Source organism: Stenella coeruleoalba, assembly GCF_951394435.1.
Source record: "Stenella coeruleoalba genome assembly, chromosome: 13".
Lineage (NCBI taxonomy): Eukaryota > Metazoa > Chordata > Mammalia > Artiodactyla > Delphinidae > Stenella > Stenella coeruleoalba.
In genome coordinates, this window is record NC_137159.1 from 43,932,116 (window position 1) to 43,949,906 (window position 17,791).

At 38.5% G+C, this 17,791-nt stretch overlaps 1 protein-coding gene across 1 annotated transcript in view; it reads right to left on the minus strand.

Moving 5' to 3' along the window:
• Positions 1-17,791, minus strand: part of CFAP36 (cilia and flagella associated protein 36) — a 32,849-nt gene that overhangs the window by 11,666 nt on the left and 3,392 nt on the right. The window contains exons 3-6 of the mRNA XM_079940518.1: positions 17,282-17,383; positions 10,335-10,449; positions 6,239-6,326; positions 4,479-4,530 (exon numbers count right to left, since the gene is read on the minus strand). Coding sequence (XP_079796644.1) covers positions 4,479-4,530; positions 6,239-6,326; positions 10,335-10,449; positions 17,282-17,383 — 357 coding nt within the window. The remainder of the gene's footprint in view (positions 1-4,478; positions 4,531-6,238; positions 6,327-10,334; positions 10,450-17,281; positions 17,384-17,791) is intronic.

Genomic DNA, 17,791 nt, shown 5'->3' on the forward strand with positions numbered 1-17,791 from the left:
AGACGCGCAGGCTCAGCGGCCATGGCTCACGGGCCCAGCCGCTCCGCGGCATGTGGGATCTTCCCAGACCGGGGCACGAACCCGCGTCCCCTGCATTGGCAGGCGGACTCTCAACCACTGCGCCACCAGGGAAGCCCAACATCATTAATCTTTAGGGAAATGCAAATCAAAACTACAATGAGGTATCACCTCACAGCAGTCAGAATGGCCATCATCAAAAAATGTACAAACAATAAACGTGGAGAGGGTGTGGAGAAAAGGAAACCCTCTTGCACTGTTGGTGGGAATGTATATTAATACAGCCACTATGGAGAACAGGAGGTTCCTTAAAAAACTAAAAATAGAACTACCATATGACCCACAATCCCACTACTGGGCATATACCCTGAGAAAACCATAATTCAAAAAGTCATGTACCACAATGTTCATTGCAGCTCTATTTACAATAGCCAGGACATGGAAGCAACCTAAGTGTCCATCAACAGATGAATTGCTAAGGAAGATGTGGCACATATACAATGGAATATTACTCAACCATAAAAAAAATCGAAATTGAGTTATTTCTAGTGAGGTGGATGGACCTAGAGTCTGTCATACAGAGTGAAGTACGTCAGAAAGAGAAAAACAAATGCCGTAGGCTAACACATATATATGGAATCTAAAAAAAAAAAAAAAGTGGCCACGAAGTACCTAGGGGCAGGACGGGAATAAAGACGCAGACCTACTAGAGAATGGACTTGAGGACACAGGGAGGGGGAAGGGTAAGCTGTGACAAAGTGAGAGAGTGGCATGGACACATATACACTACCAAACGTAAAGTAGACAGCTAGTGGGAAGCAGCCGCATAGCCCAGGGAGACCAGCTCGGTGCTTTGTGACCACCTAGACAGGTGGGATAGGGAGGGTGGGAGGGAGGGAGACTCAAGAGGGAGGAGATATGTGGATATATGTATATGTATAGCTGATTCACTTTGTTATACAGCAGAAACTAACACACCATTGTAAAGCAATTACACTCCAATAATGATGTTAAGAAAAAAGGAAGCTGAGATAGGCCAAAGGTTAGGCCTCTTGTACCAAACAGTTAGCCAAGTTGTGAATGCAAAGGAAAAGCTCTTGAAGGAAATTAAAAGTGATACTCCAGTGAACACATGAATGATAAGAAAGCGAAACAGCCTTATTGCTGATATGGAGAAACTCTTAGTGGTCTGGATAAAAGATCAAACCAGCCACAACACTCCCATAAGCCAAAGCCTAATCCAGAGCAAGTCTTTAACTCTCTTCAGTTCAAGCCTTTAACTCTCTTCAGTTCTATGAAGGCTGAGAGATGTGAGGAAGATGCAGAAGAAGAGTGTGAAACTAACAGAGGGTGGTTCATGCGGCTGAAGGAAAGAAGCTGTCTCTGTAACACAAAAGTACAGGATGAGGCAGCAAGTGCTTATGCAGAAGCTGCAGCAAGCTATCCAGAAGATCTCACTAACAAAATTAATGAAGGTGGTTACACTAAACAACAGATTTTCAATGCAAATGAAACAGCCTACTACTGGAAGGAGAGGCCATATAGGACTTTCCTAGCTGGAGAGGATAAGTCAGTGCCTGGCTTTAAAGCTTCAAAGGACAGGTTCTCTTATTAGGGGCTAATGCAGCTGGTGACTTGAAGTTGAAGCCAATGCTCATTTACTGTTCTGAACATCATAAGGCCCTTAAGAATTATGCTAAATCTACTCTCCCTGTGCTCTATCAATGGAACAACAAAGCCTGGATTACAGCACATCTGTTTACAACATGGTTTACTGAATATTTGAAGCCCACTGTTGTGATCTACTCCTCAGAAAAAAAAGATTCCTTTCAAAATATTAACTACTCATTGACAATGCACCTGGATACCCAAGAGCTCTGATGGAGGTGTACAACAAGATTCATGTTGTTTTCACGCCTGCTACACAACATCCGTTCTACATCTCATGGATCAAGGAGTAATTTCAACTTTCAAGTCTCATTCTTTAAGCAATACATTTCGTAAGGCTATAGCTGCCACAGATGATGATTTCTCCAATGGATCTGGGCAAAGTCAATTGAAATCCTTCTGGAAAGGATTCACAGTTCTAGATGCCATTAAGAACATTCATGATTCATGGAAAGAGGTCAAAATATGAACATTAACAGGAATTTAGAAGAAATTGATTCCAACCCTCATGGATGACTTAGAGGGCTTCAAGATTTCAGTGGAGGAAGTTTTGCAGATGTGGAGGAAACAGCAAGAGAACCAGAATTAAAAGTGGAGCCTGGAGATGTGCCTGAATTGGTGCATTCTCATGATAAAACTTGAATGGATGAGGAGTTACTTCTTATGGATGAGCAAAGAGAGTGGTTTCTTGAGATGGAATCTGCTCCTGGGGAAGATGCTGTGAAGATTATTGAAATGACACCAAAGGATTTAGAATATTACACAAATTTAGTTGATAAAGTAGCAGCCAGGTTTGAGAAGATTGACTCCAATTTTGAAAGAAGTTCTACTGTGGGTAAGATGCCATCAAACAGCACTTCATGCTACTGTGAGATTGTTCATGAGAGGAAGAGTCAAATAATGCGACAAACTTCATTGTTGTCTTATCTTAAGAAACTGCCACATCCACCCCAACCTTCAGTAACCACCACCCTGGTCAGTCAGCAGCCATCGACATCGAGGCAAGGCCCTCCACCAGCAAAAAGATTACAGCTTGCTGAAGGTTCAGATGATGGTTAGCATTTTTTAGCAATAAAATAATATTTTTCTTTTTCCTCTTTGGCCGCACCACACAGCATGTGGGATCTTAGTTCCCCGACCAGGGATCGAACCGGCGGCCCCTGCAGTGGAAGTGCAAAGTCTTAACCTCTGGACCACCAGGGAAGTCCCAGCAATAAATATAATTTTTAATGAAGGTATGTACATTGTTTTTTTAGACATAATGCTACTGCACAATTAATAGACTACAGTATAGTGTAAACATAACCTTTATATGCACTGGGAAACCAAAATACTTTTGTGACTTATTTCATTGCCATCTTCGCTTTATTGCAATAGTCTAGAACCGATCTCACAACATCTCTGAGATATGCCTGTATTTCCATTTCTAAAATGGGATACTGTATTTAAACCAAAGAGATCGTTTAAATCTTGGAAAGAACCAAGTAAACTGATACTTCATTTTTCCTTAAAAACAGGAAAATCCAATCACATGTAACTTTTCAGGTAATTCATGAATACCTAAATCATAAGTCTCTATATGTTGAGTGATGGAAACATGAAGACTGAAATTATTATCAGCTCTACTTTTGTGTGCTTGAAAATTTCCATTAAAAGAAGTCTAAAAAAACCATACGCCCCAAAACATATTATTATTCAAGAAGCCTGATATAGTTTATATATAAATCAGAAAGTCAATACTACTGTCTTTTTGTGTGTGTGTCTCTGGCCACATCGCCCGGCCTGTGGGATCTTAGTTCCCCAACCAGGGATCAAACCGGCACCGCCTGCCGTGGAAGTGCGAAGTCTTAACCTCTGGACCACCAGGGAATTCCCAGTACTACTGTCTTCTGAGAGCAGTTTTGAACGAGTTTCTGTTCTATACTCCTACATTAAAAAATATTATTATCTATGAATTTCACCTCCATTTACTAAAAGGAGATTTACTCAAAGATACATAAATCCCCTCTAAATCCTAAAACATCTCTCTTTTGCTCTTCATTGGTTACCTTGGAGTAAAATAGGTTTTTTCAAATATAGTAAATGATACAAGCAGGTATCACAGTCATTGAAGGAAAAAAAGGAAAATGACTTTCAAGCAACTGAGAATTAGTTTATATTAGGTTTCACTCTCCCTTCAGGGAGATTTGAGAAAATGTGGAAAGAGAAGCAGCTAGAAAAGGGGGGAGGAAAAAATAAATATTATCTTCCCTCACCTCAGCCAGATACATGTTTAATTGATCCTTAGGAAAGATTAGGCCCTTTATGGAAACAGTTCTTAATGAAAGAGGAGTATGCCAGGAAACGTGAAACTGAATCATTCTGCTTCAAGCTGGCAATGTTAAAGTCTACAAGGGACCCTCAGTATTAGCTGCAGATGGTGTTTCAAAATAGTAAAGGAATCAAGGTGAGTGGGGAAGTAAAATGTTTTTCTTAATCCTCTTTTATTCATAAAATTAAGGGGAATTTCTATTAAAAATTCCCCAAAATCTGAATGGTATTACATACAGTTTTTTTGGAGTGAACAATCTCATTCTTTATCGGGAATTTAAAAGGTAGGTCGCTGGATGAATTATAAAGTGAATAAAGTTATAAAGTTAAGTATAAATGCTCAGAATTGCCAAGAAAATATAAATACTCTGAGGAACTGTGTCGTTCCACCTAAGCTTAAACTTTAATAGAAAACCCAGGTGTAAACCTAAGGGATAACAGCAATGAAATATTTCTATTATATTAATATGTTTTGTAGGCACCTGCTTTTTACTCTTTCTTTCTTCCTCCTGGTCATATTCTTCTTTCGATTTTCTGAAATATACAAAAATAAAGTAGAAAAGTAAACTTTCTCTTTTGGTCAAAGAACAAATATTCAACAAGAAACATGCTAAACCTAAGCTTACAATATGTGCAAGAAATTTTGGAAACAAAGATGGAAATAATCAGGTTTAACTTAAAGCAGCTTACAATCAACTGAGAAAGACATACATAGGCATAAACAGCATAATATAGTTAGCCACATAAAATACAGGTTTACCTATTTCCTCTGGAGATGTGAAGGACCCCTAGCTGAACAAAGATCAACAGGTTTGAAATCCTAAACCCAAATCTGAATGGCAAATCTCATGAATATGGACTTCGATCTCTCTCTTTAGACTGATCAGTTACATTCCTCCTAAGATCCATTTCTCCCCTCATTCTAGTTTTTCCATGGCATCTGAGCTACCACACAGCTCTCCTGATGCCATTATGCCAAAGCCCTATCAGCTTTTGTAAACTGCTCACTGAGGGAAGTCTGATTTAGGAAAATAGCCAATTCAACTCTCATACATGTTCATGATTAAGCTCCACTGCTTATACAGTAGTACACCACCCCCAGAAGCTCGTAGAAAACACAGTAAAATCTAAAAGCACAATGCTGGCCAGTTTTCAAACCACGAATCAACCAAGAAGCAACCAGTACAAGTCAAAACTGACAGTCCTCTAAACCTATTACCAAATATCCTGAACTCTTCAAATCTTTCAACTCAGAGCGTTGTGTGTTGTCTCAGGCTCCCATTTGCCCTCGCCATGGAAAGGAGGACCTGGCAGGAAAGGCCGGGTTTTACCCGCAAACTTGCCTCCCTCCCCACAACCACTCAAATCTCCTGAAATGCAGCACAAAGTCCTACAGCTCCTTCCACAGTCCCCCACTAGGCCCATCCTCCTAACCACCATCCTGCCTAACCTCCCTCCTGCTTTGGAACTGGGGACAAGTTGGGTAGGTGGGAGGACTACAGGATGCTAGAAGACGGTCATGTATGTGGTTAGAGTGGAGAGCCAGGGCCACCAAATGCCAAGGCCCCATTCTGCAGGGGACACAAATAGCTGCAGGTATCCTTTTGCCTTAAACCTATACATTCCCATAGATTTAAATATTAAGTGCTTCAATTGCCCCTCCCTTCTAAAACTCCCATAGGGGTCAGCGGACAACAGGCCCAAGAGGGGAAATGCCCCTTTAGTGGGCTGCACATTCCATGCCAGGCATTTGGCTGAGAATCACGTAACTGAGGCAAGAAAGAGACCAGCAAAGAGTCAGCTATTTGGTCTGTGGAGTCTGGATATTCAACCTCCTACTGTGAGACACCTGGCATAAGCCTCCTCTAATACCCAGATCCAGAAGCCAAGGAGTTTCCTGCTTATCTCAGGCCACTACAGCCCTTCCAGGCATCAGGCTGGGTCTACTGCATCTTGTTCCCATTGGTGGCTAGTTTCCTATTCCCATGATGGGAGTGGAGGAAGACCCTCCCATCTGCGCTGATCTGGTATGAGTCATCTGAAAATAATTTTTTCTGTCCATTAAGAAATGTAATATATACATAATTATAAACAAATAAAATGATAAATCATTTTCATCGTCTTTAGGAGAGAATTTAGATATTTTACTAGTTCACAGTATTTTTTTGAGTAAAAAGCACATATGCAGATAATATTGTAATATTACTAATGATCCATTCAAAAAATAATTAAAGAAGCATACCTAAGAACTTCTCTCAGGATTTTCATCTCTTCCTGTTCAAGGTCACTGACCACATCAGAACCATCTGTTAAGCAGTCAGGTAATACACCTGTTCAAAACCAAAGACCATACAGAAGAATATCAAGTCAACTGAAACACTTATTTTTCACTATTCTAGTTCATCAAGAAGTACAAATAAGTTTATTAAGATCTATAACTTTTAAAAAATGTTCTAAGCTATTATCTTTGTAACTATGGTCTTTTTAACTTTTTCTTCTTTTAGGGAATCAGCCCCACCAAAAAAGCACAATTTTACCTAGAAATGACTCTTGGTAATTATTTGTATTGCTTATTTAAAATAACAATAATAATATATGACAATAGAAATTAATTGCTTATATTTAATATAAGCAACTTATAGAATTAATATAAGCTATTTATAGAATAAATAGCTTATATTTCAGCTATTATCTTCCATAATCATACTATACAGGACATACCATTGAAATCAATAAGCTCCTAATAATGAAATTATGCTCTCAAAAGTATTCCTTAAATGGGAAAAGAGTTTACAAAACAAAATATAAAATACGTCATTAATTGAAACAGTATGTTAATCCTCTTCATTCATACTAAAACAAATGCTACTGAAAAGGGCCCCGCTTACTACATGCAGAAAAGCATGGTGCTAAGCACTTAAGAGGAATATAAAGATGAATAAAACAACCTCTGCCCTCAGAGCTTCTATTCAAATATTGGGCTAATAACTATAAACCAGGGCAGCACCAACTTTGGCCCAAGGCAAATAGTAATTCATGGCAAGCAATTTTAAGCATTGGTTTCATTTACTTTATTACCTATATCTTCCTGATAAGCAGGTAGACTGGTAATAAGTGTTCTGTTTTTATCTATAATTATTATATTCCCAAAACATTAACAGCATGTCCCCTAATTTTTACCTTCCATTTCTTTATCCATATATGACTACGGGATTTTGGATCTGCTCTAAATTAAAGCAGCTTTATTATTCTAATCCCCTGATGTTTAAATGCATTGTAAAGTAAACTTGTCATTTTGATATAACTGCAGATTCACACGCAGTTGTAAGAAACAATACAGAGAGATGCTATGCACTCTTTACCCAGTTTCCCCCAAGGGTTACATTTACAAAACTATAGTATAGTATCACAACCAGAAAATTGGTCTTAAGTGCATTTTTCCTCAGTCAAAAGCTATACAATTAGTATTCTCCTATTCACCTTTTATGGAAAATTTTAAAAACTAAGGAAAGACTAAAACAACAGTATGCAATACCTCAAAACTGTAATAAGGAAGACACTTTTATATTCTATTACAAGTTAATCACTAAAGGGATGTTGCCTATAAACTTAAATTATACATAATGGCCCATCTCTGGGAACCCTGCTTCCCAGGTAATGAGCATTAAGCTAAAATAGCTTTGTTTAGCTCACAGGAAACATTCTGACCAGGCCCATCTGTGAATGACTACAGGGAGGAAGAAATTAACACATCCCCTCCAGAAGCTGATGGGAACCAGAAAAGGTTTGACTTTACTCCCTCCCCTTTTAGTATAAAATGAGCCTGAATTCTAACTCAGGCAAGATGGTTCTTTGGGGCACTAGCCCAACAACTTGTCTCTCGATTACTGGCCTGTCGTGCAGCAAGCAGTACAAGCTTAGACTCGGTAACAAAACCATCAAAATAATGCTCTGATTTGCATCTTCCCCAAATTCTTTGATGAGGTACAACCAGAATCCAGAGAGCCTTTTAATTTTTCTCACATAAACAGTCTGCAGTTTTGAGTGCAATCAACGTTGCTCTAAGGTACTTTCCTCTGGATTTATGTTAAGTGAAATTCTTAAATACAAGTATTAAAAATTCATGGCAGAACTAAGTATTAGTCTATGTTTAAATGTAAGCAAACTGTCACACCCTGTGGTTTGACAGCAGCATTATTCCACATCATTCCCCTCGTCCTTCCTTGCTAATATAAGCCACATGTGTGCAGTTACCAGGCAGCCAAGTACTTAGAGGCAGGGCCCTACCCCACCCCACAAGAGTGACTCATGATTCAAGCCAATTGCAATGGTCTCATTCCCCCTGCCAGAGGGTTTAGAAAGGCGTGTCACCCCAATCCTGACCAATAGGACCTAAGGGGAAAACTCCTAGGGGGCTTCCATGAAAGTGTTGTCTTGCTAGCAAAAAAAGATGTACAGGAAGAAACATCCCTTTTCTTCATGAGATATTAAAGTCTGCATTCGATGCAGCCAGATGCAATCATGAGAGAAGATCCTGAGAATAGCAGAGTATAAAGAGGAAACGTGTCAGAGTCCTTAATAACATCACTGAGCCACCAAATTAACCAACCCTGGACCTTTCTTCCCTCCCTTCCTCTGGACTTCTTGTTCAATTGAGATGATAATTTCCTATTGCTTAGGCCATTTTCACTGAGGTATTCTGCTAATGGCAGCCTGAGGCACCCAGCTGATACAAGCTATGTGTACCTGTTCTCTTTTAATTAAAATCTAAATGTTGGGGCTTCCCTGGTTGAGAATCTGACTGCCGATGCAGGGGACACGGGTTCGTGACCCGGTCCGGGAAGATCCCACATGCCGCCGGGAGAGGCCACAACAGTGAGAGGCCCGCGTAACGCCAAAAAAAAAAAAAAAAAACACTAAATGTTTCTGGTTAAATTGAAAACTATAGAGTACCAATATCAAGTTCACTATTTCTTTTATCAAAACTGATCCCCCTAAAATAATTTTAAATAACATGAAATAATTATTCAAATTATCCCATAGGGCAGAATAAAGCATAGCTGCAGGAAAACACAAGAGAAAAGGATTTTATGAAGCTAACTATGGTAGAGAAACAGAGAAAAAGAGACTGTTTTCCAAACTTATTTATACCAAAACAACAGCACGGTGTCATGCATCGTTCAGGGTTAGGGTGGTGCCGTCTCCAAACCACAGACAACAGCTGTCTTACCTGCTGTGAAATGAATTTAGGATTTTAGGGAATAGTTTTGATGGTGGTTGGCTCTAAAGGATATAGTCTTTACACATATCAGACAAATGAGAGTAGAACCCACAACAAAGGCCCTGCAACATTCTAATGTTTGCCCTGTAACAACAGAAGCCCTATTGTTGCATGCTCCAGACCCTTAAAAGCAAACAGTACAACTAAACTATAGCTCCCATATCTTCAAGAAACAAGCCAAAAAAAGGCCCTGCTGCCAAACCATTAGAGTTTGGCATGGTAAGGAATATCAGTGGCAATCTATTAAGCAAAGGAATACACAGGTATGAAGGTCATCGGAGTCAGAAATGGGAAACTGAGATAAGCACCTGGGGTGAAAATCAGATAGTACAAAAACAAGAAGTATGGTTAGAAACTCTGATGTTCTGAGTCAAGATGTCAAATATAGTTCAAGTGCACAGGAAGGGAAGAAAAGCAGGAAGAGCTAGAAAGAACGTGAGTTTAGGCAGAGTTAAGGAAAAAATAAAGCTAAAGGTAGTTACCAAGGGCTTTGAGTTCTGCTTTTTCTTCCACCTGATGGTGGGGTAATCCTATCTGCCCATTGCCCTAGAACAGTAGTTCTCAGTGCGGGCCCAGGACCAGCAGCTTTAGCATCAGCTAGGAACTTGCTAAAAATGCAAAGTATTAGGCCCTACCCCAGACCTACTGAATCAGAAATGGGGAGACAGCCACATGTGTTTCAACAAGCCCTCCAACTGCTTCCAAGAGCTTGAGAACCACTGTCTCCTATAAAGCCAGAAGAAGAGTAGTCACCTTCTCTCGACAGTAACTGTAACTGTGACCACTCAAAAATGCTGAATTTCACAAATGCAGTGGCTGGGCAGAAAAATCAAGCTCTCTGAAACCTAAAACATTAAATCAAATTCTGGTCTGCTTTCTTTGAGATGTCAACCACTCAGTGATCAGGAAGTCTGCACTCTTGTATCTCTTAAGTCAGCCATAGACTTTCAAACTTGAAATAAATTTATACAAGGCAGCTACATCAAGACCATATTAGTTAAAACTGCCACCAAAAAGAATGCATTTAGCACTTAGATTTCTAAATTCAATCTTTTACCATTTCTCTCTTGAATTATTCGAATGGCTTGCAGCTGCATTTCAATGTTTTTCTGGACCATCATTGCTTTAAAGATAGTAAAATCTTCTGCTGCCAGTACAGGTTGCAAAATGGCCTGTGAAAAGAAGTCAGGAAGTTAAACGAAGATTCAAGTTTTAAAACTATTTCCCAAACACTCAAATCATTTCTACTGCAAAAAGTGCATTAATTCAAGAATGCTGCATTGTTATTTATGACTAGATGACTCAAAAGGATAATTTTAAGATTTTATTCTAAAAGCCTTTAAAGTAGGTTCTCAAGAAGCTGACTCTCCCAACCCCTCCGTCCCTACCCTCCAGGAAGCTAAGGCAGACAGTGATACGTTTTCCAAATGAGCCAGTGCTGAGCAACTCGGAAAAACAACACCTGAATTGGGCTTACTTTTTAAAGTTACCACTGCAGTATCTGGATCTGTTTTTCAACCAAAATGATGATATCTATTTGGTTTAGCCTCTGTCAACCTGAAATTTACTCTTTGGTGATAAATCAGTAACTACAAAATAATCCTTGAATTAATAAAATTACCAAATTAAATAAGATTAAATGCCAAAAAAGAAAAATGAAGTCTGGAAAACAAGCATAATGTGGTAGAGTAATGTGAGAACACAACTGTAGTAGTCCTATAGGCAGAAAGTTTTATGGAAGAAATAGAGTTAGAAATTATGATAAGAAATCTTTTTCTGGATGAAACAGAAGTGTAATAAATTAAGAAAAAACAATAAAGGTATCTACCTAGAGTACCCAAATTAACACTCTCTTAGCTACAGAGAACTATTGTTATATCGAAAAGCAAACAAATTCTCAAGCTAGTCAGTAAGAAGTAGCATAAAATTGAAATGCATGAAAAGCCAAAAGAAAACACTCAGATATTATTCACCTTACTCAAATCTTATTTCAAGCTTTACATGACATTCATGGAAAAGCTGACCACAGGAATCACGCAGAGGTAACCGAGGGTGTGCTACCGTTTACCAGGTAGGCAGCAGCAATAATGTCAAAGACACACCTCAACAAATGTTCCATCAAAGAGCTCTAAACAGAGAGGAAGGAGTCCTTCCTGCAGCAACCAGCTCACATCCTAGACAAAAGCAGTACAGCAAAACAAAATAATAAAGTGTGAAAGCAGCTCTCTGTGACATTTATAAGGAGTCAACTGCAGGAAAAAAAGACGGAAAGTTTCTTTTCCTTTAAATTCACATATACTGTTCAAAAGGCCCAGGGCAGGGGATGACAAATAGGTTTCATCTATGTTTAACTGAAAGTTGCAGCCCAGGGACTTCCCTGGCAGTCCACTGGTTAAGACTTCACCTTCCACTGCAGGGGGTGCGGGTTGGATCCCTGGTCGGGTAGCTAAGATCTCACATGCCTGGTGGCCAGAAAACCAAAACATAAAACAGAAGCAATATTGTAACGCATTCAATAAGACTTTAAAAGTGGTCCACATGAAAAAAATCTTCAAAACAAAACAAAACGAAAGTTGCAGCCCAGTGATCAGTATTAAAGACAACTGCAGCCAGCCTCTGTATTAGAGTAGTTATGTCTGGTCTGCCAGGGCTCCCTTATGGGATTACACCACCACATAACATTGTTCTGGCCTTCTTAGACTTCTTATTAGTAATATCAAGTACTCTATCCTCATCAACAAACACTTGAAGGCAGTGTGTCAACTAGAGCTATCAGCAAGTCAGTGTCTGAGCTGATCCTTAAAGTTGTAATGCAGGGCTTCTCAAACAGTGTTCTTAACCCATCTAAGAAATGCGGGAGGGCTTCCCTGGTGGCACAGTGGTTGAGAGTCCGCCTGCCGATGCAGGGGACACGGGTTCGTGCCCTGGTCCGGGAAGATCCCACATGCCGCAGAGCGGCTGGGCCCGTGAGCCATGGCTGCTGAGGTCCGGAGCCTGTGCTCCGCAACGGGAGAGACCACAACAAAGAGAGGCCCACGTACTGCAAAAAAAAAACAAACAAACAAAAAAACCCTAAACACTGACCTTACACCTTCCACAAAAAATTAACTCAAAATGGATCATAGATTTAAATGTAAAAAACAAAATCATAAAACTTCTAAAAGATAGCATAGAGCAAATCTAGATAACCTTGGCTTTTGGCAATGATTTCTTAAGATATAACACCAAAAGCACAAACAATGAAAGAAAATCAATAAATCGAACTTCATTAAAATAAAAAACTTCTGCTCTGTGAAAGACATTGTTAAGAGAATAAAGAGAAAAGCCACAAAAGAATATTTTGTGAAACATTTGCAAAACGCATATCTGATAAAGGAGATTTGTATCAAAAATATACAAAGAACTCTTACAACTCAACAATTAGAAAACAAACAACTCAATTTAAAAATGGGTAGAAGAAAACAATGAGATACCACTACATATCTATTAGAATGGCTAAAATCCAAAAAACTGACAATACCAGTGTTACTGAAGACATGGAGCAACAGGAACTCCCACTCATTGCTGGTGAAAATGCAAAATGATACAGCTACTTTAGAAGAGAGTTTGGCAGTTTCCTACAAAGCTAAAGTTAATCTTAACACATGATCCAGCAATCTTGCTCCTAGGTATTTACACAAATGAGGTGAAAATATTATGTCCATGCAAAAGCCTGAATATGAATATTTATAGTGACTTTATTCATAATTGCCAAAGACTGGAAGCCACAAAATATCCTTCAAAAGGTTACTGGATAAACAAATGGTGGTACAACCATATAATGGAATATTATTCAGCAATAAGAAGAAATGAACTATCAAACTATGAAAAAAACTTAAATTCATATTGCTTACTGAAAGAAGTCTGAAAAGGTTACATACTGTATGATGCCAATTATATAACATTCTGAAAAAAGCAAAACTAGAGAAACAGTAAAATGAACAGCAGTTGCCAGAGGTTTGGTGCAAGGATGGAAAAGATGAATATGTGGAACACAGGGGATTTTTAAGGCAGTGAAACTATTTTGTATGATACTGTAATGATGGATATATGATATTATATATTTGGCAAAATCCATGGAACTGTACAACACAAAGAGTGAACCCTAATATAAACTGTGGACTTTACTTAATAATAACATATCAGTATTGGCTCATCAACAAATACACTACACTAACTATACTTCAATTTAAAAAAAGAAAAAATATATACCACACTAATGAAAGATGTTAATAAAAAGGGACACTACATTAACTGCTCAATTTTCTATAAACATAAAACTGCTCTAAAAAATAGTCTATTAATTTTTTAAAATCTTACTAGAAGTCCCACAGATATTGTTAATTATCTTGTGTGTATTTTTTTTTTTTTTTTTTTTTGTGGTATGCAGGCCTCTCACTGCTGTGGCCTCTCCTGTTGCGGAGCACAGGCTCCGGACGCGCAGGCCCAGCGGCCATGGCTCACGGGCCCAGCTGCTCCGCGGCATGTGGGATCCTCCCGGACCGGGGCACGAACCCGCGTCCCCTGCATCGGCAGGCGGACTCCCAACCACTGCGCCACCAGGGAAGCCCTCTTGTGTGTATTTTTAGAAAAAGAAAATTATACCATATATAGTTATAAAGTTATACCACATAATCTTTTCAATGATACAAGTTATTGGGAAAAAAGGATAATTTTCCCAAATTACTATTATTAGAGGACAAATTTTGTGAAAGTGTTAATTTCTACCTTATAAAAGACAAAGCAAATCAAATAAAAAACAAAAGCAAAAAACACTTTGTCTCTTGCCATATAGTCATCCCTGGCTCTTGCAATACACAGAAATCAATGATGAGCTCTATCCTCACCAAAAAAAAAATCACAAACAATGAAAGAAGCATTTTTGTCTGCTTCAACTGAAAAACAGCATAAAATTAGAAAATCAACTGAACACAATTGAAATAATAAGTATCTCAATATTTATATATTATTATATTTTTCTGAACTCTGTAGAAAGATATCCTAATTCATGAGCATTTTTTGAGAAGCCACACATATATGACAGGAAAACATGCTCTTAAAAAGCTTTTTGTTGGGACTTCCCTGGTGGTCCAGTGGTTAAAACTCTGTGCTTCCACTAGAGGGGGCACGGGTTCCATCCCTGGTGGGGGAGGTATGATCCTGCATGCTGCACAGAGCGGGGAAGGGAGGAAGGAAGGGAGAGAGAGAGAAAGAAAGAGAAAGAAAGAAATGGAGAGAGAGAAAAGAAAGGAAAGAAAGAGAAAGAAAGGAAGGAAGGAAGGAAGGAAGGAAGGAAGGAGGGAGGGAGGAAAACCAAGAAAGCAAGAAAAGAAAGAGAGATGGTAGTTGTTGTTTTTGTTGTTTTTAAACTAGAGGTCTTCATCTGATGCACTCTTTACTACTGCTGATTTTAAAACACAAAGAGTATGCCAGGACCACTGGTCTAGGGCTAACAATGACCAAACCAGGTGAAAAGAATTTTGCAAGTCGGCTTTAGCAGTACAATCAATGAGAGGGGAGCTGGCAGCTGTTCTAAAAAATCAAAATCAAACCAAACAGACCAAAACAAAATGAAAAGTACCTCCTAAACTACTCTAGGCAAGCAATTGGTTTCTTGAATTCATTCTTAGGCACTCTATATTAGCATAATGGAATCAGCATTCTGGCCTTTATTTACAAAGATTAGATTATTGCTGCAAAGCAGTAAATAGCATGCTTTGGGCTGTTTTTCTGATTAACAGTGATGGCCTTGTGCTGATTCAATCATGTTGCCTTCAGAATCCGGGGCTAAGAGTTTGCTCCAGAAGAGAATAAAGCTAACTAGTCCACATGGGGATTGAACACATGACCCTGGCCTAATTAGCACCCTGCTAATCAACCACCAAAAAAGCTACCTTTAATTAAGAGGTGCTTCCATTTATAGACCACCTTATATGTGTCAGGTATTGTGCTAAATGCTTTATGAACATTTATGAACATTTTCGCTCAAATTTCACAAAAACCTTTCAAAGTAGATACTATTCCTATTTTATAGATATAGAAACTGAGAATCAGAATGGATAAGGAAAACTGTAAAACAACTTTGCCCATGGTAAATGAAAATAAACAAAAGATCTGGGACTCAAATCCAGGTCTGTCTGTGTCAAAAGGCTTGCCTCCTTGTACACGACAAGGCTGTACTACCAATCAACTCCAAATCAAAAGGTGTTGTATAACTCAGCAAAAGAGAAGGATGTATTACTATTGATCTGAAAACAGTATTTTAAAATTCTGAACATCTTCATTCAAAAATAATTTAAAGTTATCCTGATAATGAAAACAAAAGACGGATGTGACTACTATTACTATGAACATCTTTTTTCACAAAGTAATTCAGATTCATTCATAATAATTTAATTAAGAGGCTGACAAATATTAACCTAAGCAGAAAATATTCCTGGAAAACAAGGAAAATAAAAACAAATACCAATGCCTTAAATTTAAATACTAGTTAATAATTTTCAATAAATTCTTCAAGTCAAACAGATGTGTAAGAAACTATAATTCAAGGCAGTCGAATTGAATTGAAAATGTAAGAGTGCTCAGTGAGGTAGAATGCGTGCTAGTCTGACTAGAGGGATCAGGAAAGTTGCATTTCAGCACACCCTGATGATGAGATGGATTTCTCTGGCTAAGGAAAGGATGGAGGGAGGAGGATGTGGGAGCTGAACATTCCAGGTTAAGGGACTACCATGAGCAAAGCCAGGCACATGGATGCTTACAAGAGCAAGTGGCCAGAACTACTAGAGTATGTAATGTGTTGGAGAACGACAGCAGGAGAAGGTTGAAAATAATAATTTCAGGTCACATCATAGACAATCCTCACTAAACTATAAGGAATTATAGTTTATTTGGTAAACTATATTTGGTAGTAACATACCCCTATACTCAATCTCTGAGCAAGGGCTCTCACTTGGAGCGCCTGGGCTGGTATCCTGGCTTTGTTACTTGGCTGTGGACTTTGCACTAGTTCCTTAATATATCTGTGCATTAGTTTTCTCATTTCTAAATGGAAGTAAAATAGTACCAATTTCTTAAGGATTGTCAGGAAGATTCAATGAGATAATACATGCCAATTGCTTAAAACAGCAGCTAGGGACTTCCCTGGTGGTGCAGTGGTTAAGAATCCGCCTGCCAATGCAGGGGACACGGGTTCGATCCCTGGTCTGGGAAGATCCTACATGCCACAGAGCAGCTAAGCCCGCATGTCACAACTACTGAGCCTGTGCTCTAGAGTCTGCGAGCCACAACTACTGAGCCTGCATGTCACAACTACTGAAGCCTGTGCACCTAGATCCCATGCTCCACAACAAGAGAAGCCATCACAATGAGAAGCCCACACACCACAACGAAGAGCAGCCCCCGCTCACCGCAACTAGAGAAAGCCCACACGCAGCAACGAAGACCCAATGCAGCCAAGAATAAATAAATAAAGACCTTGGTGAAAATGAAAAATGTTTTAAAAAAAAACAAAAAACAGCAGCTAGCATGAGCCGTCAGTAAATATTAGTTATAAATACACATAAGACCTACTTCAATCCAGCACTGCAGAACTAATGAGACAATAAAATTAGTTCTAAGAGAAGGAAGCCGAGGAACTGTGCGCTATGTATCTGCTAAGATTAGAAACCGGGCAACTGCAAAATTGTCCGAGATCTATATAAATAAAACAGTAGTTTGCATAAAGCTTGTGATCTAGTATAGTCCTGAGTTCAGAAAGTTCCTTTTTAATAGCATCAGTTCATTATGTCTCAAATGATCATTTCTCAAGGTTGTTATAAAAAAGAACCCATATGTGACAAATTGGCTTTTCACTCTTACAATGTCTAGAATATTATACTTTGACAATCAAACATAGCAAATTTAAGTGACATCTGAGCATTTTTGTTAAAAGTATATATTAGCAGAATAAAAAAAAAAAAAAACCTGTGATGTATGGGTCTTTGCAAGAGGAGAAGTGCATGCTTCTTGAAATTGATCTTCATTAATTCCAATTTCTTTAAGGTAACTTTCTAACAGCTTTTCAACCTAAAAATAGAAAGTTTAATTTTTTTTTTGTAATTTACATAGAAAAATTCCAAATTTTACATTGAGTTTAGAAAACTATAATCAAATGCTTGCTTGCAATTATTAATCTACATAAAATTATATTATATGGCAGTGACAATGTCTTTCACCGAAAAAACAAACAAAAAGTGAAAATTTTTGCAGAGAATCAAATAAAATTTTATTTACTCTCCCAGAAATCACTGAAGTCACAATTATGAAGTTTGTTGTGGTATAACTCTTCTGCTACCCAGAGGCATTCCTTAAAATCTCAAGACAACATGGCTAAATTAATAATTAACACTCCCCTGGATGTATCAGCAGAAGAATAAGAATAAAATTTAAATACCGGATGCAAGATCCCTTAAAATAGTTGTCCTAAATCTATTT